Genomic DNA, 23,605 nt, shown 5'->3' on the forward strand with positions numbered 1-23,605 from the left:
GTAATGGCGCCTCCTTCTAAGGCGGCGGAGGTCGGAGGAGCATCTGACTGCGATTGCTTCCTTGCCAGGGGTTGGACTAGGTGAGCCTGGGGGTCCCCCCTCCAACTCTGCGGGGTTCTCAGATTCCTCCTGCTTCTCCTACCAGGCTGCGCTGGGCTCGCTGCTCCTTCAGCTTCAACTTCCGGCGGTCCTCCAAGGAGAATTCCACGATGGGACGCTGCGGGGAGAAAGAGCAGCTTGAGAACCCCAGGAGAGCCCAGCCTCCTGCTCTCACGGGGGCAGGCAGGTGCCCCAAAGGGAAACTAGCAAGGCGCTGCCCTCCTGCCGTTTCCAGAAACTGATATCCAATCGCCCTCTCCTCTGTGAATCTGCCCCACCTCCTTCTGGTGCTCTGCTTGGAGTGGGGGAACCTTACCTTCTGGTCTCCAAAGACCTGGGGGTTGTTGTTGAGGTGGCGCAGGGCAGCCAGGGCCTGCTCATGTTCCTGGAACTCCACAAAGGCATAGCCCAGCGACTGGCCCTTCCCCTTCCCAGCCGGCGCCTTCAGGTCCCGCATCACACGGCACTGGAGAGAGAGAGAGAGAGAATCGCAGAGCTGGAAGGGAACCAAGCATCATCTAGTCCAACCAGGGTGGATAAAAATCAATGATTAAAAATATATATAAATCAGATTTTTTAAATTTAAATCAGATTCTTTTGATTTAAGTTGGACTTTCAAAATAAAATGCTTTTGGAGAAAAAAATCTTTCTAAAGATAGTTTTCCATTTAAGTTACATTATAGTCCAAAGGGTATTCATCAGGAAATAAGGATTTCTTTTAAGTTTTTCATGTGGGCTAAAACACAAGTCTGTTGGTTTTTTTTAAAAAAAAATTAACCACATCAGTTAATAAACTTGGCTACATATGCTATAAAGTTATTGTTTTAGTTAAATAAATTAAATTGTTATTAAGAAAATGATTATTTTTCTCCTTCCAATAAAGTACAGCAGAAAGTTGTCCCGATATAAATGCTTCACTTATTAAACCTCACAATAATTTCATAATTATCTGTCTATGTATTTCTTAATAGCATAACCAAATCAGTGATTTTTGATATAACTGTAATAACTACTCTGAACATTTACTATTCCAAAAATGAAACCTTCGTCTGGTTGTAAATATTAAGACTGTACCAGCAAGAATGAGTCTTTGTGTTAAAAAATTATTTAAATCAAGTCTTACTGACTAGTGATTTAAATCAAGTCTTACTGACTAGTGATTTAAGTTGTGCTTTAAATTGGTTTGATTTAAATCAACTCCACCCGGAGTCCAACCCCCTGCAAGGCAGGAATCTCAGCTCAAGCGTCCGTGACGAGGATGAAGCCAGAAGCTCAACGGGTGGCTCTTGGCAGGAGATCTGAGTGACGGGAGCTGTTTTGCTCATTTCTTGCATTTCTCCCCCAACATATCCTTCAGGGTGGCATGCCTGGTTCCCTCCCACCCCTCCTCGCTGAATCCCTGCCCCCACCCTGCGGGGTAGGGCTGCGCTGAGAGGCAGGCAGGCTCACCTCCTTGAGCCGGAGGCCGGGGGTTCCCTTGGCCGCCTCCAGCATCAGCTTCCGGAGCCGGCCGTCGTCAACGCCTTTGGGCAGGTTGTGGACGCAGAGCCTGGTCCGAGACACGAAGATGTTCTGGTCCTTCAGCTTGTGACGCTTCAGCTCCTCAAACTGGGGGGGGGGAGGGAGATGGAGGGGTCACTGCAGCCTTGCGAGGGGAGAAGGCCAGCCCACCGCTCTGCTTGGAAGACTCTCCTGCTTTTGCAGGTTATCTCCTGCTTGGACTACTGCAACGCACTCTAGTTGGGGCTACCTTTGAAGGTGACTCGGAAACTACAACTAATCCAGAATGCGGCAGCTAGACTGGTGACTGGGAGCGGCCGCCGAGACCACATAACACCGGTCCTGAAAGACCTATACTGCCTCCCAGTACGTTTCTGAGCACAATTCAAAGTGTTGGTGCTGACCTTTAAAGCTCTAAACGGCCTCTGCCCAGTAGACCTGAAGGAGCGTCTCCACCCCCATTGTTCTACCTGGACACTGAGGTCCAGCACCAAGTGCCTTCTGGCGGTGCCCTCACTGTGAGAAGTGAGGTTACAGGGAACCAGGCAGAGGGCCTTCTCAGTGGTGGCACCCGCCCTGTGGAATCCCTCCCACCAGATGTCAAAGAGAAAAACAAGTAGTAGTAGTAATAATAATAATAATAATAATAATAATAATAATAATAATAATTTTTTATTTATACCCCGCCCTCCCCAGTCAAAAACCGGGCTCAGGGCAGCTCACACCAACAGAATTACAATAAAACATAAAAACAATTAATTAAAATACAGATTAAAATACAGTATTAAATTTTAAAGTGCAGCCTCATTTCAAGTAGTCCATAAATCCAAGCCATGAGGGAGGAAAACACAGGGGTCAGGCTGAGTCTAACCCAAAGGCCAGGCAGAACAGCTCTATCTTGCAGGCCCTGTGGAAATATGACAAATCCCGAAGGGCCCTGGTCTCCTGGGAAAGAGCGTTCCACCAAGTTGGGGCCAGTACTGAAAAGGCCCTGGCTCTAGTAGAGGCCAATCTAGCCACCTTATGGCTCGGGATCTCCAGAATATTGTTGTTTGTGAACCTTAAGGTCCTCCGCGGGGCATACCAGGAGAGGCGGTCCCGTAGGTACGAGGGTCCCAAGCCGCATAGGGCTCTAAAGGTCAAAACCAGCACCTTAAACCTGATCCTGTACTCCACCGGGAGCCAGTGCAGCTGGTAAAGCACTGGATGAATGTGATCCCACGGCCGGGACCCCATAAGGAGTACCAGACTTTTAGGAGACATCTGAAGGCAGCCCTGTTTAGGGAAACTTTTAATGTTTGACGGACTACTGTATTTTAATATTTTGTTGGAAGCCACCCAGAATGGCTGGGGAAACCCATCCGGATGGGCGGGGTATAAATAATAATTTTTTATTCTTATTACAGAATCACAGAACTGCCGGGTGGGAAGGGATCCCCGACGATCATCTATTCTGACCCCCTGCGATGCAGGAACCACAGATCTCTCAAGCAGCACCTCCTCCCGCAACCCAACTCTGAGCTCGGCCAGAGGAGTTCATGCGCCGGTTACTTCACGGCAGGATTCCTGCAATGCGCTCTATGTGGGGCTTCTTTCGCGCTTGAGCCAGAAGCTGCAGCAATTGCTGACGGGAGAGGGAGGCCTTGCCGATTTTCTACCAGGCCAAGTTCAAAGTGTTACTGTTAGCAGTAAAGCCCTCAATGAGGCGGGACCACGAGATCGCCTTGTCCCGTAGACAATCTCTGGACCACTTCAACTTACAAAACTTGCGCTGCCACTTAATAGCCATTCCATGTCGGCAAGAATTCGATCTCGGAGTGTGGCAGCATCTACACTTTGGAACTCCCTGCCGATTGATATCAGGCACTGAACACTTTCCAGCGCCTGCTCAAAACATTTATGTTTAGACGAGCCCACCCAGATGTTTAGAAAGTGTGCGGGGTTTACGATTTGCTTTAGTCTGTTCTCTGGTGGCTTTAACTTTCTGTATGTTGTAAACTTTTCTAGACTTTGTTTTGTAAATTGCTTCGAGGCTTCTTGTTTATTTACACTCAAACAGCGTGTGATTCATAAAATTCATATGCCGTTTGCGTGTTTAAAAGAAACCCCAGTCAAAGCGGTTTAAAAAAGGACAAAACAATATAAATCAAGAACTGTTTACTTTTAAAGCATACAAAAAGTTAAAATAGTTTTTTTAAAATTAAACTCCCATCAACTGGGCAGGTTTTCCTAAAAAAGAATGTTTTTAGCAGGAGCTGAAAAAAGACAGTGAAGTCGCCTTCTGGAGTTCCAGAGTTGTAAGGGCTGCCACAGAAAGAAATGCAGAACAGGTATCATGTGGGAAATAAATAGGGAGAGAGAGAGAGAGAGAGATTGATTCAGCAAATTTATGGCTCTCCAGATGATGCCCTCTTGCTCCGTGGAGAGTCGGGGCCCTCAGGGGGGCCCTCCGTGTGAGGGGCAGAGATTTGTAAGCAGCAGAGGGCTCCTGTCCATCAGAGACAGGCTAGATTCAGCAGACCCACCTTGACCTGGCCCAGCAGGGGTCTTCTGGCATCCTTAAGGAGGGAAAGGTTGGAGCCATGCCTAGCTTCTCGGCCTTGGGTTCCCAGATGTTGGCCTACAACTCCCATCAGCCCTAGTGAGCAGGACCAGTGGTCAGAGATGATGGGAGTTGTAGTCCCAAGCTTGAGAAAGGTTGGGCTAGACACACACACACCACAGAGAGAGAGAGAGAGAGAGAGAGAGAGAGAGAGAGAGAGAGAACGAACGAACGAACGAACGAACGAACGAACGAACTTACCCGTGCCCTCTTGGCCAGGTCAGCATCGCTCATCCCCTCGGCAGCTTTTGTGCCAGCACGGATCACTACAGAGGAAAAAGGAGCACCCAAGTATAGAATCCCAGACTGGGAAGGGACCCTCACAGGTCATCTAGCCCAACCCCCTGCAATGCAGGAATCGCGGCTAGAGAATCATTGGCACAGGGCCACCCAAGGTTAAAAACCTCCAAGGAAGGAGAGCCTGCCACCTTCTCAAGCCCCTTCCACCGCTGCTCATGGTAATGAACACCCCGTTGCCCTGCACACAAGGCAAGGTGAGCCTTCACACTCACGGCCTTCGCGCGCCAGGTACAAGTTCCGGGTGCCGGTGGGTTTCTTCGTCTTCTGGCTCCGCAGCTTCTGCGCTTCCTCCCGGCTGACGGCCAGGTCCACTCGCAGGCGGCGGCCTCCCAGGTGCAGCCCTGCGCCCTTCCGGGGAGAAGGAGAGAGTGAGATGCAGGGAGGCAAGAAAGGGGCACCCACGGGTGCTGCCAGTCCCGGTGGAGGCAGGAGGAACTACCATGCTCCCACCCCGCCGGGGGCGGGGGGAACCCCAACTCTCACCTCGCTCTCATCCTGAGCCACTTGAAGGCACTTCTGGGCAGCTTCCTGGGACAGGAATTGGGCAAAGGCACAGCCTGGTGGTGGGATTTTGGAGAGTGGGGAGGAAAGATGCATGTTTAGGAAGCTGTCTTACAGTGACCCATGGCATCATAGAATTGTAGAGTTGGAATGGACCTCAAGGAATGCAGGAATCTCAGCTAAACAAATACAATACCTTGTTACGCAGATTCCATAGTTGCAGCATTATTGGCCGAGGGAGCCGGCGTACAGCTTCCAGGTCATGTGGCCAGCATGACAAAGCCGCTTCTGGAGAACCAGAGCAGCACACAGAAACGCTGTTTACCTTCCCGCTGTAGCGGTTCCTATTTATCTACTTGTACTGGCATGCTTTCAAACTGCTAGGTTGGCAGGAGCTGGGACCAAGCAACGGGAGCTCACCCCGTCACAGGGATTCGAACCGCCGACCTTCTGATCAGCAAGCCCTAGGCTCAGTGGTTTAACCACAGCGCCACCTGGGTTCCAGAGGCAAGGTATATAATCTATTTAATTACCGTATTTTTCCGTCTATCAGACGCCCCCATGTATAAGACTCCAAATTAAGAAAACACCCCTCAGCACTACCCATGTATAAGACGAGCCCAAATTTTAAACCTAGTCTTATACACAGAAAAATATGGTAAACCCAATGCAGATATATTTCCTTTCTTCATACATTCTTGTTTGAGTTCATATATTACACTGTGGATAAGAAAGGTCCCCGGAATGTCATGGACAATACAGCTGATGTTGGCTAGTGTGGGCAGCCGTCACAGGCAGGCTGGCTCAGGCAGCTGGCTTGGGCAGAACAAGGTTTCCGGATATTTCCTTGTTTCGCCCTTAAAGAGCTTCCTCAGCTATTAAAAGTTCTATATAATATAAACATAAACACTTGATAATACAAGGATTTATATTTGATAGGTAGAAATTACAAATTTAAATCTGTTACATCATGACTAACAAACAAGAGTCCATACATTATTAAGCATTATCAAGCATTAGAAGATACAGAGGTTGTACATACCACCAAAGTGTGTAACAGATTACGTAAGCAATGATTCTTGGACGATTTTCAATAGTAATGGCCAAGATAGGAAGAAATATCCCTGCATTGGATTTAATCACCGTAAATAGGCATCTCAGCTACAGCATCCCGGACAGATGGCCATCCAACCTCTGCTTAAAAACCTCCCAGAAAGGAGAGTCCATTATTTGCCACACACTCAATTTCCATACCTTTTCTGATACCAGAAAATTACCACCTCAGTGCTGTATAGTTCATTATAGTAGTGGCCTCTTATATAAAAGAGAGTTATTGTGCGAACGTGTTCTTAGCAAAAATAAAGCTCAAAATAAGGAGAATAATGTAACCCCAATAATGTTTATTTAAACAGATATAATACAGCCACTCCCTGCAGGACATTTTTTTTTTTAGTTGCTACTTTTGAGGCGGGACCTGAACTCAGGTCTCTGAGGACTCCACCCCCCCCCAAAAGCGCCTAATACAAAACTATTCTGGCTCAGTCTGCCCCCCTCCCCTCCAACCTCCCCCCCCCCTTTGTCAGCCCCATTACCTTTGGAGTGCTCCGTGTCCGGGTGAAGCACGATCCGCACGTACTTCAGGTCTCCAAACTGCTCCAGCAGCTCCCCCAGTTCCTCCTCCTCGCTGTCGAAGGACAAATTCCTGGGGGGGGGGAAGCAGGGGGCACATGAAGATGGGCCCCACACCCAGGGACAACAAGAGCGGGTTTGGATCCCAGTAAAAAAATATGTCCGGGGGCCCCCCAGCAAGGGCAGACTGGCAAAAAGGTCTTTGCACGTGATAAAAAACAACAACACGCTTTGATTTCATGTTAATGATCAATATGAAAATATTATTACTGTTGTTGTTTATTGAATTTATATACCGACCACAGCAAACTATGGCAAGTTCTTAAAGAAATGGGAGTGCCTGATCACCTCATCTGTCTCCTGAGAAATCTCTATGTGGGACAAGAAGCTACAGTTAGAACTGGATATGGAACAACTGATTGGTTCAAAATTGGGAAAGGAGTACGACAAGGTTGTATATTGTCTCCCTGCTTATTTAACTTATATGCAGAATTCATCATGCGAAAGGCTGGACTAGATGAATCCCAAGCCGGAATTAAGATTGCCGGAAGAAATATCAACAACCTCAGATATGCAGATGACACAACCTTGATGGCAGAAAGCGAGGAGGAATTAAAGAACCTTTTAATGAGGGTGAAAGAGGAGAGCGCAAAATATGGTCTGAAGCTCAACATCAAAAAAACCAAGATCATGGCCACTGGTCCCATCACCTCCTGGCAAATAGAAGGGGAAGAAATGGAGGCAGTGAGAGATTTTACTTTCTTGGGCTCCTTGATCACTGCAGATGGTGACAGCAGTCACGAAATTAAAAGACGCCTGCTTCTTGGGAGAAAAGCAATGACAAACCTAGACAGCATCTTAAAAAGCAGAGACATCACCTTGCCGACAAAGGTCCGTATAGTTAAAGCTATGGTTTTCCCAGTAGTGATGTATGGAAGTGAGAGCTGGACCATAAAGAAGGCTGATCACCAAAGAATTGATGCTTTTGAATTATGGTGCTGGAGGAGACTCTTGAGAGTCCCATGGACTGCTAGAAGATCAAACCTATCCATTCTTCAGGAAATCAGCCCTGAGTGCTCACTGGAAGGACAGATCGTGAAGCTGAGGCTCCAATACTTTGGCCACCTCATGAGAAGAGAAGAATCCTTGGAAAAGACCCTGATGTTGGGAAAGATTGAGGGCACTAGGAGAAGGGGACGTCAGAGGACAAGATGGTTGGACAGTGTTCTCGAAGCTACGAACATGAGTTTGACCAAACTGCGGGAGGCAGTGCAAGACAGGAGTGCCTGGCGTGCTATGGTCCATGGGGTCACGAAGAGTCGGACACGACTAAACGACTAAACAACAACAACATATACCGCCCTATACCAGGAGGTCTCAGGGTGGTTCACAGAAAAGATTAACATGAAAACCACAATATATATAATCAAAATAAAAACAACCACCCAATAACACTCCCCCTTTACCTGTTGAGAATATTAAGATCTTAAGGGCTAGTATCAACAACAGAAGCACTCACATGAGTGTTGCTGTACGAACCTGACACTTGTAAAACTTGTATGGATTTTTAGGAAAATATAAATATTTGCACCTGTTGAGAATATTAAGATCCTAAGGCAGGCATAGGCAACCTTGGCTCTCCAGATGTTTTGGAACTACAACTCCCATGATCCCTAGCTAACAGGACCAGTGGTCAGGGAACATGGGAGTTGTAGTTCCAAAACATCTGGAGAGCCAAGGTTGCCTATGCCTGTCCTAAGGGTTAGCATCAATGAGGGCCCAACCCCCTGTGATGCAGAATGTTAAACGATATACTGATGCATGGAATGACTTCCTTCCCATATGGTATTACATATATGTCTATAGATAGATATTTTGCTGTAAGTCACTTGGAGACGTTCAGATGACAAGCAGCTAATAAGCTTAACGAGTAGTAACGATAAACAGCCATTAATGTACGCTGGACCACTGTTCTCTAAGCCCCGTAAGGATGCAGAAGGAGCAGGGCAGCAGCCTCCCAAGGCGATGCTGAGCCCACGGCCTTCGCCCACCTGATGAAGACAGTCCTTCCTTCGGTGACGTCTGATGGGAGCTTCTGGACTTTTTTCCGCTTCGAAGGGACATCAGCTTCTGGAATGGGAGCAGATCGGGGAGAGAAAAACCATTAGCAAGGCATTCTCCAAAGGCAAGAGCAGGACACAGAATTGTTGGAAGGGACCCTGAGGGTCATCCAGTCCAACCCGCTGCAATGCAGAAATCTTTGGTAAATATTATTATTATGCCGCTCTCCCTGGGCAAGGTGGCAGTGCCCAGTCTCCAAAGACCAAGGCAGAGGAGGGCCAGGTTCCCAGCAGAGGCCATGAAATTTCACGCGGCGGCTGGCAGCTTTCGGAAAGAGGAATGCTGGGTTGAAATTGGTTTTTTAAGCAGACCCAACAGGTCTCTCCAAGCGCTCCTTTGAGGCGCCAGGTTTTTAAGGGTTCGCCACCTGCCCTGGCATCCAACTCCTCAGAATCTGCAAAACCAACCTTCTTCGTCTTCCTCGTCGTCGTCGTCATCTTCTTCCTCCTCCAAGCTCATGGCTTTGCCAGGCTCCCCTTCTTCCTCATCGGAGTCCTGCGTCCTACCAGGCCCCTCTTGCTCTTCCTCCTCCTCCTCCTCCTCTTCCTCCTCCTCCTCTTCCTCCTCCTCCTCCTCCTCACTATCCGCAGGCGGTGGAGCGAGCTGCTCAAAGTACCTGTACGAGAAATCATGCAAGGAAAGAGCCATCAGCCGCAGGCAGCTGAACTCTGCGCCCAAAGGGCTTAATTCCGGGGGTTCTGATTTGGCACAGAGGGCGGCTTAGTGTGCCCCCCCCCCGGATCCCCACATCAACAGCAGAGTGAGCCCGTCCCAGGTTCTCCGGAGCAAGCCCCCTGCGCTCACCTGCCCTGCCTTGCTGGCTCAGCAGGCTCTGAAGTTTTGTCTTCCAGATCATCGTCGTCGTTGCCAGCCTCAGTTGTGTCCGCTTGCTGGGCCTGGCTTTGCTTCTTCTTCTCCTGGACTCCTGGTTGGGGAAAGAGAGTCAAAGAAGCAGAGGGGTGAGATGCCTCTGCCCAGTTTCTCTCAAGCTTCCCCCGCCCATCCCGCCCCCCCCCCATTTTAAGCTTCACCCATTAATCCTGGCGAATCTTGCCATCGCTGAGCCCTGCGTGCTGCCTTCCCATAATAGGCACCTGGTTGGTCCCTGGGAGAACAGGAGGCTGGAGTAGATGGGCCCCCTTTGGCCTGATCCAGAGGGGGCATCTTGGGTTCTCGCCAAAAGCCATGCCAGGGAGGTCCCTGAGGCCAGATCCCAGACGGGCCACAGAACCCAGAAACGGGAGTCCAAACCAAGGTGCCACACCTGCAAAGCCTCAACTGGGCAGGGATTTTAGAGTTGGAACAGAAGGGGGAGGCTTTCTAAGGGCACAATGGCTGACAGGAGAAAGACCCTGTTGGAACATGGCACTTCCAATGCCCAGAGATCAGCCCTGGTTGCCCAGTCGCTACCAGGCCAACATCAAGGGCTTACTGTTAGTCTGTAAGGCCGTTCGCAACGTGGGACCCGTGAGATCACCTGACCCAGAGACACACAACAACAACAACAACAACAAATAATAATAATAATAATAATAATAATAATAATAATAATAATAATAATAATAATATTTTTATACCCTGCCCATCTGGCTGGGTTTCCCCAGCCACTCTGGGCGGCTTCCAACAAAAGATTAAAAATGCATTTAAAAATACATTTATGAAATGAATAATTCCATGCTTGCTGGGCAGGGAGGGGGGGCCTGTTGCTTCTGAAAGTCAGCTCTGCTCTCAGAACCAGACAGTCTCACACAGGCAATTGCCTGGCTGCAAAGACTCGGGACAAATGGTCTCAGTCTCCCCGTCACTCTCAGCTGGTTGGCCTGAGGTCAAGATCGGGCCTCTTCACCCACCCCTCAACAGCACAAACAGAGCAAGGCCACCTGCCCGAGATGCCCAGAGCAGGAGGACTCCCCCCTGAGCCACTCACCTGCCGGAGATGCCACTGCCTGCATCGCTTGGTACTTCTCCCGGGCCACAGCCCAGTCCACGGCCACCGGGCGCTCTGTGGAGGGAAAAGGGAAGCTCTGAGGCTGGCTTGGCCAGGGGGCAGCGCAGCTACAAATCCTGGGGACCGATTCCATTCGAGGAACTGCCACCACTGTAGGTGCCACATGGCACCTGCTTCCCATTCGTAAGAACTCAACCGTTTAGTGTGGCAGCCGCTACCCTCTGTAACTCCCTGCCTCTTGACACCAGCCTTTGCTGTACAATTTTTGGCACCTGCTAAAATTGCTTAGACAGCCCTGTCCAGATGCTTAGAAAATGGAGGTAATTTTAATCCGTTTTAGTATTTTAACTTTCCTATGTTTTAAAGGAGGGTTGCAATCCCCACGCCAAAAAAAAAAAATCATGTTTCAAATTTTTGTAACCCACTTTGAGGCCTTTTTTTAAAAAAACAATCAAGCGGTGTGCAAATTTTATGAAATAAAAAGTCATGGTGTCTGTGTGTGTGCCGAGGAGACCCGAACTCAAGACAACCCCACTGCCTGAACACCCCTGTATATTCAACTGTCCTGTGGATGTTCTAGCATTCCCAGCACAAGAGGATCAGCTAGACCAGGCATCCCCAAACTGCGGCCCTCCAGACGTTTTGGCCTACAACTACCATGATCCCTAACTAACAGGACCAGTGGGTCAGGGAAGATGGGAATTGTAGCCCAAAACATCTGGAGGGCCGAAGTTTGGGGGTGCCTGAGCTAGAGAGTCAGTGGTGGGGAGTGGGGAGAGCGTCGGAGGACCCCCGGGAGACCAGGGTTCAAATCCCTTGCGCTCGGCCATGAAGCTCGCTGGGCCAGTCGCTGAATCTCACCCTAACCTACCTTGTTGTAGGGATTAAATGCCATGTTCAAATATATAAAAGGATGTCATATAGAGGAGGGTGAAAGATTGTTTTCTGCTGCTCCAGAGAAGCGGACACGGAGCAATGGATTCAAGCTACAAGAAAGAAGATTCCACCTAAACATTAGGAAGAACTTTCTGCCAGTAAGAGCTGTTCGGCAGTGGAATTTGCTACCAAGGAGTGTGGTGGAGTCTCCTTCTTTGGAGGTCTTTAAGCAGAGGCTTGACAGGCCCTTGTGGTCTCTTCCAACTCTATGATTCTATGATTCTATGAAATATTATTTCGCCTGCCCCTCTGCACAGGCAGCTCCCATCCGACATAAACACACAGAGAGGACCTCAGATCGCCCGGCTCCTTTGAAGGAAGTCTCAGACTCACCCTTGATCTGCTTCATGTTCATCCCCTTCAGGGCCTTCCCTGCTTCCAGGACGTTCTTGAACTGCACAAAGGCGAAGCCACGCATCTTTCCATCTGGAAGCGACAGGAAATCAACTTAATTCTGATTGTTTTTTTAAAATACTTGTAGCCTGTGCATGGGATTCCCCTTATCGGGAGACAGGAACAGCCAGAGCTGTTCAAGAAGCCAGGTGGGACGTCGTTCTTCGGCTTAAGACGGCGGACAGCAGAACCATTAGCCAGCCAGTGCTCTAATCTCCGATGTGTGCAATTCCTAGTTCCAAAGGGGAACGCAGTGATCCATGAATGGCTCAGGATAATCCGGGACAGGGTTCCAATTTCAATGGGATGCTACCGTATGTTCCTGCCCCAGGAGCAGCCCCACTGGCCCTTTCCCACCCGGCCACCTGGCCATACCTGGTTTCTTGGGGAGCGTAGTTTCCAGCACTGTGCCAAACGGAGAAAATGCAGCCTTCAGGTCATCTTCTGTGCACTAAGGAGAGCAGAAACGAGACCAATGGCAGAAGTCATCACAGTGCAATGTATATCTTTCAACAACAACAAACAACCCAAAGTCTTAGGAAGGATCTGGGCTGCTTCTCCAACGTTCTGTGAGCAGACTATGCTCTCTCCAAAGGGGGGGGGGGCTTGGAGCTCCTATTACTGCTCCATTAAATGGAGCACTCAGCTAAGAAATGGATAGCTGGATGGCCATCTCTCCGACTAGGTGACCCTGGGGTGTCCTTTCCAATTCTACAGTTCTGCAAATCAGCATTATGTCAGTGCTCTGAATCTCAGGCAGGAGGGTCGTGAAATATTAACCCTGCCAGGGCACTTTTCATAGAATCATACAATTAGAAGAGACCATCCAGTCCAACCCCCTGCCGAGCAAGAAACACCACCAAAGCATTCTTAAGATATGCCTGTCAAGCCTCTGCTTAAAGACCTCCAAAGAAGGAGACTCCACCACACTCCTTGGCAGCAAATTCCACTGCTGAGCAGCTCTTACTGTCAGGAAGTTCTTCCTAATGTTTAGGTGGAATCTTCTTTCTTGTAGTTTGAATCCATTGCTCCGTGTCCACTTCTCTGGAGCAGCAGAAAACAACCTTTCTCCCTCCTCTATATGACATCCTTTTATATATTTGAACATGGCTATCATATCACCCCTTAACCTTCTCTTCTCCAGGCTAAACATACCCAGCTCCCTAAGCCATTCCTCATAAGGCATTGTTTCCAGGCCTTTGACCATTTTGGTTGCCCTCCTCCGGACATGTTCCAGCTTGTCAGTATCCTTCTTGAACTGTGGTGCCCAGAACTGGACACTGAACTCCAGGTGAGGTCTGACCAGAGCGGAATACAGTGGTACTATTACTTCCTTTGATCTAGATACTATACTCCTATTGACGCAACCCAGAATTGCATTGGCTTTTTTAGCGGCTGCATCACACTGTTGACTCATGTAAAGTTTGTGGTCTACCAAGACTCCTAGATCCTTTTCACATGTACTGCTCTCAAGCCAGGTGTCTCCCATCCTGTATTTGTGTCTTTCATTTTTTTTGCCCAAGTGTAGTACTTTACATTTCTCCTTGTTAAAATTCATCTTGTTTGCTTTGGCCCAGTTGTCTAATCTGTTAAGGTCATTCTGAAGTGTGATCCTGTCCTCTGGGGTATTAGCCACCCCTCCCAATTTGGTGTCGTCTGCAAACTTGCTCAGGATGCCCTCAAGCCCATCATCCAAGTCATTGATAAAGATGTTGAATAAGACTGGGCCCAAGACAGAACCCTGTGGCACCCCACTAGTCACTACTCTCCAGGATGAGGAGGAGCCATTGATGAGCACCCTTTGGTTTCAGTCAGCCGGCCAGTTACAAATCCACTTTTAACAGCCTCGTTCCAAGAAAAGAATGGGGCTGGCTCAGAAAGAGAATTCCAGCGCCCCCCCCCCCCAAGAAGCAGACGACTCCTCTGCCTTTGGCTCGTACCTTGAAGCTCAGATTGCGAATGATCAGCCTGGCTTTTTTCGAGGCTCCTTTTGCCTTGGGGGGCTTCTTCGCTCGCTGGGGGGCCTCAGAGGCACCTGGAACCAAATCAAATGGGACACAGCAAGGATGACGACACAGCAAGAACGCAGCGGAGGAATCCTCCCTAGGCACAAGGGCTGATGCGCTCAGGTCACACCCACCAGCAGAGCAGCGTCCCAGGGGCCCAAGCATCTGGCTGGCAACACTGAGAGCAGGAGGCCGGACTGGATGGGTCTGGGGTCTGCAAGGACCGTGGACTGTAATAGGACTGAGCTTGCATCTCTCTTGGAGAGTCTGCACAAAGGTGGGTGAAAAGGGTGAAGGAAGTATGGAAAGTGCGAGGGTTTTGGACTAGCAATGCTGCTTCCCTGTGTTTTCCCCACAAAGTTATTTATATTGTTGTTGTTGTTGATTGGATTTGTATACTGCCCTATACCCAGAGGTCTCAGGGCGGTTGACAAACAAAACCATAATATACAAAATCAAATTAAAAACAAGAACCCCATAAAAGAAGCCCCAAAAGAGCCACGTTCTAAAAGGGTATTGGATGTCAATCAGATCAACCAAAGGCCTGGTTAAAAAGGAACATTTTTGCCTGGTGAATAAAGGCGAACTTCCCCGGGGAGAGCATTCCGCAGAAGGGGAGCCACTGCAGAGAAGGCCCCGTTCTCGTGTTGCCACCCTCCGGACCTCTGGGGGAGGAGGAGGCACACAAAGGAGGGCTTCAGAAGATGATCTCAGGGTCTGGGTAGGTTCATATGGAAAGAGGCGGTCCTTGAGGTATCGCGGTCTTGAGCCATTTATTTATTGTGGTTTCTTATTAACCAGTTGTGAGAACCTTGCTATACCTACAGAAGACGTTAAGTTCTGTATGTAAGCCGAACAGTCTATGGATCAGCTCAGAAGAGAGTCTAGCTGGTGGGGGTCTTCTCCAACGCAATTGCCTTGTCTGACTCAAGGTGGGAGGATTGATTTTTTTTCTTCTGCAACTGGCTGTGACCCCCTTTGGCCTGATCCAGCAGCCAAAGAACCCCGCCACCATGCCTGGAGCAGAAGGAAAACTCCAGCAGACAAGGCATCTTCTCCCTTTGCAAGCAGCCAGGCAGGACAGACAAAGCGTAAAGGCGCTGCTGGAGAGGCGAGTTAAGGCAAGGAACAACTGGCTCCTCTGCCGGCTCCGCCAACAGTCCTCCTCTTCATACATATAGCCCAGATTTGTATTTACAACTTGCCTGGGAGCCACAGCTGACTAGGAATCCCAGACAGGTCATTAAGTGGGAGTGAACGGACCGCTCCATCCCTCCTCGGACTGCCAGCTCACCTGGTTGCTCTGCTGGTGGGGGGGGGGAGCCAATTCCTTCATAGCTACCAGCATAGGAAAGAAGCAGGTTATTGGAGGAGAGGCAGGTGGCTGTATCCCTCCTACCTCAGGAGGCCTGACAGGAATCCTTTTTCTTTTCCCCTAGCCTGTTAAGTGGCAAGGAGCCTACACTTCCCTGCTGGCTGTAGAGGCAGTTTGTTCGACTGCAGAGGTAGAACTGGGAATGTCTTGGTCTCTAAGGTGCCACTGGACAATTTTTTAGTTTTAAATTGATTGGGAATGTCTTGAAATGGTGTACTGTAAGGAAATCAAAGCCCATCTTCTGGACTGTAAAAGCATGTCAGAAAGGGTACTAGAAGCCTCAGAGGCAGCACAGGTCATGTGGGACCAAAGACAAGCCACAGTTAGAAAAAAACTGTGCTCAGCAAAACTGGCGCTAAGTGTCGACAGCAGTGCACAGAAAATCCCGGCACCCCACAAAAAAAAAGAAAAAAAAGACCTTGAACTTACCTTCTTTCTTCTTTCCTTTCTGCCTTGGTTTTGGATTAGCAAGGGCTACTGTGATCTTGCGTTTCCCAAAGACTGTGATCTCCTGGATGGCTCTCTGAGCATCTTCCGACAAGGAGAAAGTGACAAAGCCAAACCCACGACAGGTTTTGCTGCCTATCCAATAGATTTAAAGGCATATTGACATTATTCAGACTGGTTAAGTTTATTAAACGCCTTTTTCTCGCCACAAGGAGCTCAAAAAAAAAGAGACAAACAAAACATAGAGCAAAGGTCAGCAACTTGGCCAGGGAACAAATATCACATTTGAGATGAGAAAAGCCACTTCACTCCACCCACCCTGTAATTCAAGAGAAAGGCTTTTGGGGGGGGGTTAGGTAGATAACCAGAACCATACAAAATATTTTAAGCATGGGTTCATCATGAAGAAAGATGCGCTGCTTGAAGGAGACGCCGTCGCAACCTTATGCCAACTGGTTCTACTTGGGGTTTTTTATGAACGGCAGGGTATAAATACAAACTAGGAGGAAGCAGCTGCTCTGGTGGCCTACGCCTGGGAGGGTCAGGATCCAAACATCCACATTTCCAACTCTATCAGTAGGAAAACCAATGGGCAGCAGACTCTGATAGCATTTCAAAGGTAAAAATAGGGACGCAGGAGTGACATTCATATTCTTTTTCTCTGGCCTATGCTACATTTTAAATTGAAACAGGGATGTGGGAAACAGGATGTCGGACTAGACTGGCCCTGTTTGGCCTGATCCAGGAGCCAGTCCCTGCTTACCGGTAGGTTGGTGAGCCAGTGTGGTGTAGTGGTTAGGCTGGGATCAGACTGGGATCTGGGAGAGACGCTTCAGGTTGCGTACTTTCAGGTTAAGTACTCCGTGGACCCGGAAGTGTTTACTTCTGGGTTCCACCGCACGCGTATGCACAGAAGCGCTCTATCAGCACTTCCCGCATGCGCACTATTGCTGCTTGGGTTAAGTACTTTTCGGGGTGCAAATGGCACCCCAGAACCAATTAAGTACTTAACCAGAGGTACCACTGTATTATTATTATTATTATTATTATTATTATTATTCATTGAGGGGCAGTATTTCAATGATTAAGAAAATGAGAGTACCCCTAAACATTCTTTTAGAAAAAAAACTGATAATAATAATAATAATAATAATAATAATAATAATAATAATAATGGTGCAGCACTGCCAGGAAAGATGCCTTGTGGGGGGGGCTCATTCTGGCGCCAGGTGGGCTCATTGAGAGGCAGTATTTCAATATGAATAGGAAAATGAGAGTACCCCTCCCTAAACATCTTTTTGGGGGAAAGCACTGCTTATAACAAGGGGTCCCCCGGGGTCATCTAGCCCAGTCCCCCAAGCCCAACCTCAGAGGAAGGGGGCGGGGGGGGCAGACCGCTCGTGGGCCGTAGGGGGGGTGGAAGTGGCCCCGGCCCGCCTGGCCTCTCCCCCCCCCCCCGGTCCCCGCTCACCGGGCTCCGTCACGGCCACCGCCCGCCGCACCGGCCCCGCCCGGCCGAACTCTCTCTCCAGCTCCGCGGCGGAGGCCGAGGGCGGCAGGCCCCGCACCAGCACCGTCCGACCGGCGCCCGCTCCCGCTCCCGCCGCCGCCATGGCCCCGCCGATCTCAACTCGGCCAGCACGTTACGCGAGCGTGGGCGCCGCCATGTTGGGTCCGCTGCTCAAAGGGGTCCGGCCGGAAACGCGGCCCGGCGCGCGAGAGTTCTTTCCGGAATCGGAGTGGGCGGGGGAAGAGAGCGCCCTCTGCCGGAGAGGAGGAGGAGGAGGCGCGGGAGGCTGCTCATCGCAGAAGGGGCTCTCTGCGCACGCGCGGAAGTGCCTCTGTCCTGGGAATACGCTGCGCGCGCCTCTGCTTCGCCTTGCCAGCGATGTGCACGCTTTTTTATTAAAATTATTGCAACAACTATTTTTGGGCGGGTGGGGCAAACGAATTTCCAGTGTTTAGTGGCATGGAAAAGAAAGCTTGTTTTCTCTTGCTCTGGGTGGTAGGACTCGAACTCATGCCTTCAAGTTGCAAAAAAGGAGATTCCGACTAAATATCCAGAAAAAAAATTTCTGGCAGTAAATGCAGCTTGGCAGTGGAACAGTCTCCCTCAAGAGGTGGTTTTTAAACAGAGGTTGGCTAGCCATCGGCAGGGCCAGATTTAGGTTTGATGTGGCCCTAAGCTACTGAAGGTAAGCATCTTAAAAAGCAGAGACATCACCTTGCCGACAAAGGTCCGTATAGTTAAAGCTATGGTTTTCCCAGTAGTGATGTATGGAAGTGAGAGCTGGACCATAAAGAAGGCTGATCGCCGAAGAATGGATGCTTTTGAATTCTGGTGCTGGAGGAGACTCTTGAGAGTCCCATGGACTGCTAGAAGATCAAACCTATCCATTCTTAAGGAAATCAGCCCTGAGTGCTCCCTGGAAGGACAGATCCTGAAGCTGAGGCTCCAACACTTTGGCCACCTCATGAGAAGAGAAGACTCCCTGGAAAAGACCCTGATGTTGGGAAAGATGGAGGGCACTAGGAGAAGGGGACGACAGAGGACGAGATGGTTGGACAGTGTTCTCGAAGCCACCAACATGAGTTTGACCAAACTGCGGGAGGCAGTGGAAGACAGGAGTGCCTGGTGTGCTCTGGTCCATGGGGTCACAAAGAGTCGGACACGACTAAACGACTAAACAACAACAACAACTTTGTTATGTTTGTAATTATGTCCGTCTTTTCATGTTGTGGGCTGTCTTGAGCTTGGTTTTAGCTGTGGGAAGGCAGTATACAAGTAATATGATGATCCATTCCACATCTGATTAAAATCCTCCCACGAAGGAGTTCACCACCTTCTGAGGGAGTCCCGTCTGCCCCCCAAATTAAATCTAAAACGAACAAGAACTGCAATTAATATGCAACTTTGTCTCTAAATGCCCAGACCTCTTGCCATTAGCCTCTGCCTCCAGAAGAGGGCAGCAACGCCTCATGGACCAGTTGCTAAGCAACACACACACACTCTCTCTCCCTCTCTTTCTCAGGTGAGTATGAACACAGAGCATCCAATGGCCTTTCCACCCACTGCAGTGGCCCTGGTGAAACAATTACGTTTTTCTCATACAACAAACAGTGTTCTTTAAGGTTTTGGGGTTATTGGGGGGGGGTGTTTCCAGGCCATGAAATTAGGGGGACCCAGGTTCAGATCCTTCACTCCCTGTGCCACTCTCAGCCTAGCCTACCTCGCAGGGCTGGAGGGAGGGCAAACAGAGACAGGCAATTGCTTTAAGCTTCCTGGAGGAAATGGAATATGATTAATAATAATAATAATTTATTATTTATACCCTGCCCATCTGGCTTGGTTTACCCAGCCACTCTGGGTGGCTTTCAACATAGCATTAAAAACAGAATAAAACTTCAAACATTAAAAACTTTCCTAAACAGGGCAGTCTTCAGATATCTTCTAAAAGTCAGGTAGTTGTTTATTTCCTTGACATCTGAAGGGAGGGCGTTCCACAGGGCGGGTGCCACCACCGAGAAGGCCCTCTGCCTGGTTCCCTGTATCTTCGGTTCTCGCAGGGAGGGAACCGCCAGAAGGCCCTTGGAGCTGGACCTCCGTGTCCGGGCAGAATGATGGGGTGGAGACGCTCCTTCAGGTATACTGGACCGAGGCCATTTAGGGCTTTAATAACAGGGGTCAGCAAACTTTTTCAGCATGGGGCCGGTATACCATCCCTCAGACCTTGTGGGGGGCCAGACTATATATATTTTTTAAAAAAAATATGAACGAATTCCTATGCCCCACAAATAACCCAGAGATGCATTTTAAATAAAAGGGCACATTCTACTCATGTGAAAACATGCTGATTCCAGAATCGTCTGCGGGCCGGATTTAGAAGGCGATTGGGCCGCATCCGACCCCCGGGCCTTAGTTTGGTGACCCTGGCTTTAAAGGTCAGCACCAACACTTTGAATTGTGCTCGGAAATGATTCATTTGTGTTCCCACAATACCTGGAGCTGCGGCAAGGTAAAAATCTTAGGGAGGGGTGCATACAAAGGAGCTGGGGGGTCTGGAACTGGCAATGGGCCACCCATTGTATTTCTGAGAGAAGTAGAGGAGAGAGAAGAGGTGGCAGAGAAAGAGAGAACTCTCTCCCTGCCCTCTTTTTTCCCTTCTTCATCCCCCCCCCCTCAGTGTGGCTACTACCCACAATGGCTCTGCCCTGCAATGCTCCTGAATGCCAGGTGCTGGAAACCACACAAGGGAAGAGTTGTTCTTGTGCTCGGATCCTGATTGCACACCTCCAGCATTCCTCAGATGAAAATAGGGACATTCTCCTCCACATCAGCATCCCTGCTAGTTAATTGCATTTATTGATTGGGGGTTTGCTTTTTCCCTCGGGCTTCCCTAAATGCAATAACATCCACTTCGTTGGACTGGTCATGTTGGGCGGATGCCTGATGATCGTCTTCCAAAACAACGACTCTATTCCGAACTTAAAAATGGAAAGCGTAATGCTGGTGGTCAACAAAAGAGGTTTAAAGACTGTCTCAAGGCAAATCTTTAAAAATGTAGTATAAATACTGACAATTGGGAAACACTGGCCTGAGAGTGCTCCAGTTGGAGAACAGCCTTTACCAAAAGTGTCCTGGACTTTGAAGATGCTCGAACTCAGGGCACAAGGGAGAAATGTGCTAAGAAGAAGGCAAATCCACACCGTGATCAACTCCCGCCCGGAAACCAATGTCCCCACTGTGGAAGGACGTGCGGATCCAGAATTGGCCTCCACAGTCACTTATGGACTCACTGTTAAAACCGTGTTTGTGGAAGACAATCTTACTCGGCTACGAGGGATCGCCAAAGAAGAAGACATAAGTTCAAAACTATCTCTGCAGTTCTGTGTGTTTCCTCTAATAACTTTAGAGGAAGCTGGAGAAAATGCTCAAGCGGAGATACTGATGGAGAAGAGAATGTCCCTATTTTCATCCAAGGAATGTTGGGGCCATGTGCTTGTGGCTTCCCCCCAGTGGGGCACCTGCTTGGCCACTGTGGGAACAGGAGACTGGACTAGATGGGGCACTGGCCTGATCCTGCAGGCTCTTCTCTGGTTGTGTTAGGAATGAAAGGAAGACAGGGCAGGGGAGAGGCGAGGAAGGGTGAGCAGGCCTTCACCCTCTGCCCCAGGGGGCCAAATTTAATTAAAGCAGCAGGCCTTGGCAACTCATCCCAGAATCCGACCTCCTCTCCTCTGCTGACTCCTTCTTCCCTCCATGCTGGAGTGGCTGAAAGAATCAGGGCAAGCACCAAATCCCAGGGACTCATCAAGCCATCTCAATTAGCAGGCGGAAGTTTATTGCAGCCCAGAAATTGACGGATGGTGACAGGACCAGCCCGGCTGAGCACTTATTTTTCGTTTTTGGTTTTGCTGCCACGCAAGAGCCAGCCACCCAGGCGGCTGCTAGAGTCAGCGTTGTCCCCTGATTCTGAGGTCTCTTGTCCACTTTTTTTTTTAAAAAAAGTATCTCAATTAAATTTTATCCATATCAAACAAGCAAAAAAGAACCTCAGAAGACAAACACATGAAGACCAAACCCAGGCTGCCATGGGATGTTCCACTCCCAAGAAGAAAGGATAAGAAGCTGGTTATCTGGAGATTTGTGGTGCAGAGGGGGGAGAAAGGGGAGGGGAGGAGGCAAGGAGCAGACATCTCTCCTGCCCCTGAAGGGAGCATCCTGGGTAGAGGAGCAAGTTGCCACCTGAGGCAAGCCAGAAAACGGCATGCACAAAAATTTAACATCAGGATTTCTGTTTTGGTATGCATACTGGTGATGATCTCATCCTTTTATATTGCATCTTGCAAACAGTTTTTCCTGGCCTTGTTTACCATCTTTGCCTCCCACTTGCGATAAAGAGTTTTGCGCTGCCTGTGGACTGTTAACAAAAAAAAAATGTGTGTGGGAGTCTTGAGGGAAGAAGTAAATCGTTATTTGCCCTATATTTTTTTCCTGGGTGTGCTGCATTCATCAGCCTTTCAAACAACTAACTGCCACTGGCCCCAAAATGACATCTCTACTGCCGAAGATGCTTTTGTGATTCTGTTGTTGTTGTGCTTAGTTGTTTAGTCATGTCCAACTTTTCGTGGCCCCATGGACCAGAGCACGCCAGGCACTCCTGTCTTCCACTGCCTCCCGCAGCTTGGTCAAACTCATGTTCGTAGCTTCGAGAACACTGTCCAACCATCTCATCCTCTGTCGTCCCCTTCTCCTAGTGCCCTCCATCTTTCCCAACATCAGGGTCTTTTCCAGGGAGTCTTCTCTTCTCATGAGGTGGCCAAAGTCTTGGAGCCTCAGCTTCAGGATCTGTCCTTCCAGTGAGCACTCAGGGCTGATTTCCTTCAGAATGGAGAGGTTTGATCTTCTTGCAGTCCATGGGACTCTCAAGAGTCTCCTCCAGCACCATAATTCAAAAGCATCAATTCTTCGGCGATCAGCCTTCTTTATGGTCCAGCTCTCACTTCCATACATCACTACTGGGAAAACCATAGCGTTAACTCTACGGACCTTTGTCGGCGAGGTGATGTCTCTGCTTTTTAAGATGCTGTCTAGGTTTGTCATTGCTTTTCTCCCAAGAAGCAGGCGTCTTTTAATTTCGTGACTGCTGTCACTATCTGCAGTGATCATGGAACCCAAAAAACTAAAATCTCTCACTGCCTCCATTTCTTCCCCTTCTATTTGCCAGGAGGTGATGGGACCAGTGGCCATGATCTTGGTTTTTTTGATGTTGAGCTTCAGACCATATTTTGCACTCTCCTCTTTCACCCTCATTAAAAGGTTCTTTAATTCCTCCTCGCTTTCTGCCATCAAGGTTGTGTCATCTGCATATCTGAGGTTGTTGATATTTCTTCCGGCAATCTTAATTCCGGCTTGGGATTCATCTAGTCCAGCCTTTCGCATGATGAATTCTGCATATAAGTTAAATAAGCAGGGAGACAATATACAACCTTGTCGTACTCCTTTCCCAATTTTGAACCAATCAGTTGTTCCATATCCAGTTCTAACTGTAGCTTCTTGTCCCACATAGAGATTTCTCAGGAGACAGATGAGGTGATCAGGCACTCCCATTTCTTTAAGAACTTGCCATAGTTTGCTGTGGTCGACACAGTCAAAGGCTTTTGCATAGTCAATGAAGCAGAAGTAGACGTTTTTCTGGAACTCTCTAGCTTTCTCCATAATCCAGCGCATGTTTGCTATTTGGTCTCTGGTTCCTCTGCCCCTTCGAAATCCAGCTTGCACTTCTGGGAGTTCTCGGTCCACATACTGCTTAAGCCTGCTTGTAGAATTTTAAGCATAACCTTGTGATTCTGTAGCTAGATACTATTCTTGAAAGTGAATCAAAATAAACCCCCCAAATAGCTCATGCACACACACACCCCTCTGTCAACGCCTGAGGAGAGTGTGTCAGCGAGGCTAATGGGCAGGGCAGCCTGACTCTGTGGCCAGGGGTGCCTCCGACCGCTTTCATCTGGTTCTCCACCTTCGGCTGTTCCTGGACAGGAACAAACTGACCACAGTGGTCCAGCCATGAATTGGTTGGATCCCCTTGAAAGCCATCCAGGTTGTGCAGCCATCCATCCCTGCCTCCTGTGGCAGGGAGTTCCATAGTTCAACTGCATGCAGAAGATGCCGCAGGAGGGCACCCTGGGGTGGCAGAGGGGACCTCCGCCTTGTCCGTGGCTTCTTGTGGCAGCCCCCTGCCAGC

The 23,605-nt window shown here is 49.1% G+C and overlaps 1 protein-coding gene across 1 annotated transcript in view; it reads right to left on the reverse strand.

Annotated features, from left to right (window-relative positions):
* Nucleotides 1–17,530, reverse strand: part of RBM28 (RNA binding motif protein 28) — a 29,036-nt gene extending 11,506 nt beyond the window's left edge. The window contains exons 1-16 of the mRNA XM_060279355.1: nucleotides 17,329–17,530; nucleotides 15,840–15,992; nucleotides 13,970–14,064; nucleotides 12,405–12,480; nucleotides 11,970–12,062; nucleotides 10,680–10,754; nucleotides 9,557–9,677; nucleotides 9,160–9,368; nucleotides 8,683–8,761; nucleotides 6,595–6,704; nucleotides 4,985–5,058; nucleotides 4,714–4,849; nucleotides 4,403–4,467; nucleotides 1,549–1,707; nucleotides 416–565; nucleotides 143–217 (exon numbers count right to left, since the gene is read on the reverse strand). Coding sequence (XP_060135338.1) covers nucleotides 143–217; nucleotides 416–565; nucleotides 1,549–1,707; nucleotides 4,403–4,467; nucleotides 4,714–4,849; nucleotides 4,985–5,058; nucleotides 6,595–6,704; nucleotides 8,683–8,761; nucleotides 9,160–9,368; nucleotides 9,557–9,677; nucleotides 10,680–10,754; nucleotides 11,970–12,062; nucleotides 12,405–12,480; nucleotides 13,970–14,064; nucleotides 15,840–15,992; nucleotides 17,329–17,470 — 1,812 coding nt within the window. The 5' untranslated portion in view covers nucleotides 17,471–17,530. The remainder of the gene's footprint in view (nucleotides 1–142; nucleotides 218–415; nucleotides 566–1,548; nucleotides 1,708–4,402; nucleotides 4,468–4,713; nucleotides 4,850–4,984; nucleotides 5,059–6,594; nucleotides 6,705–8,682; nucleotides 8,762–9,159; nucleotides 9,369–9,556; nucleotides 9,678–10,679; nucleotides 10,755–11,969; nucleotides 12,063–12,404; nucleotides 12,481–13,969; nucleotides 14,065–15,839; nucleotides 15,993–17,328) is intronic.
* Between the last annotated feature and the right edge of the window lie 6,075 nt (nucleotides 17,531–23,605).

The sequence above is a fragment of the Zootoca vivipara genome, chromosome 10, assembly GCF_963506605.1.
Source record: "Zootoca vivipara chromosome 10, rZooViv1.1, whole genome shotgun sequence".
NCBI lineage: Eukaryota > Metazoa > Chordata > Lepidosauria > Squamata > Lacertidae > Zootoca > Zootoca vivipara.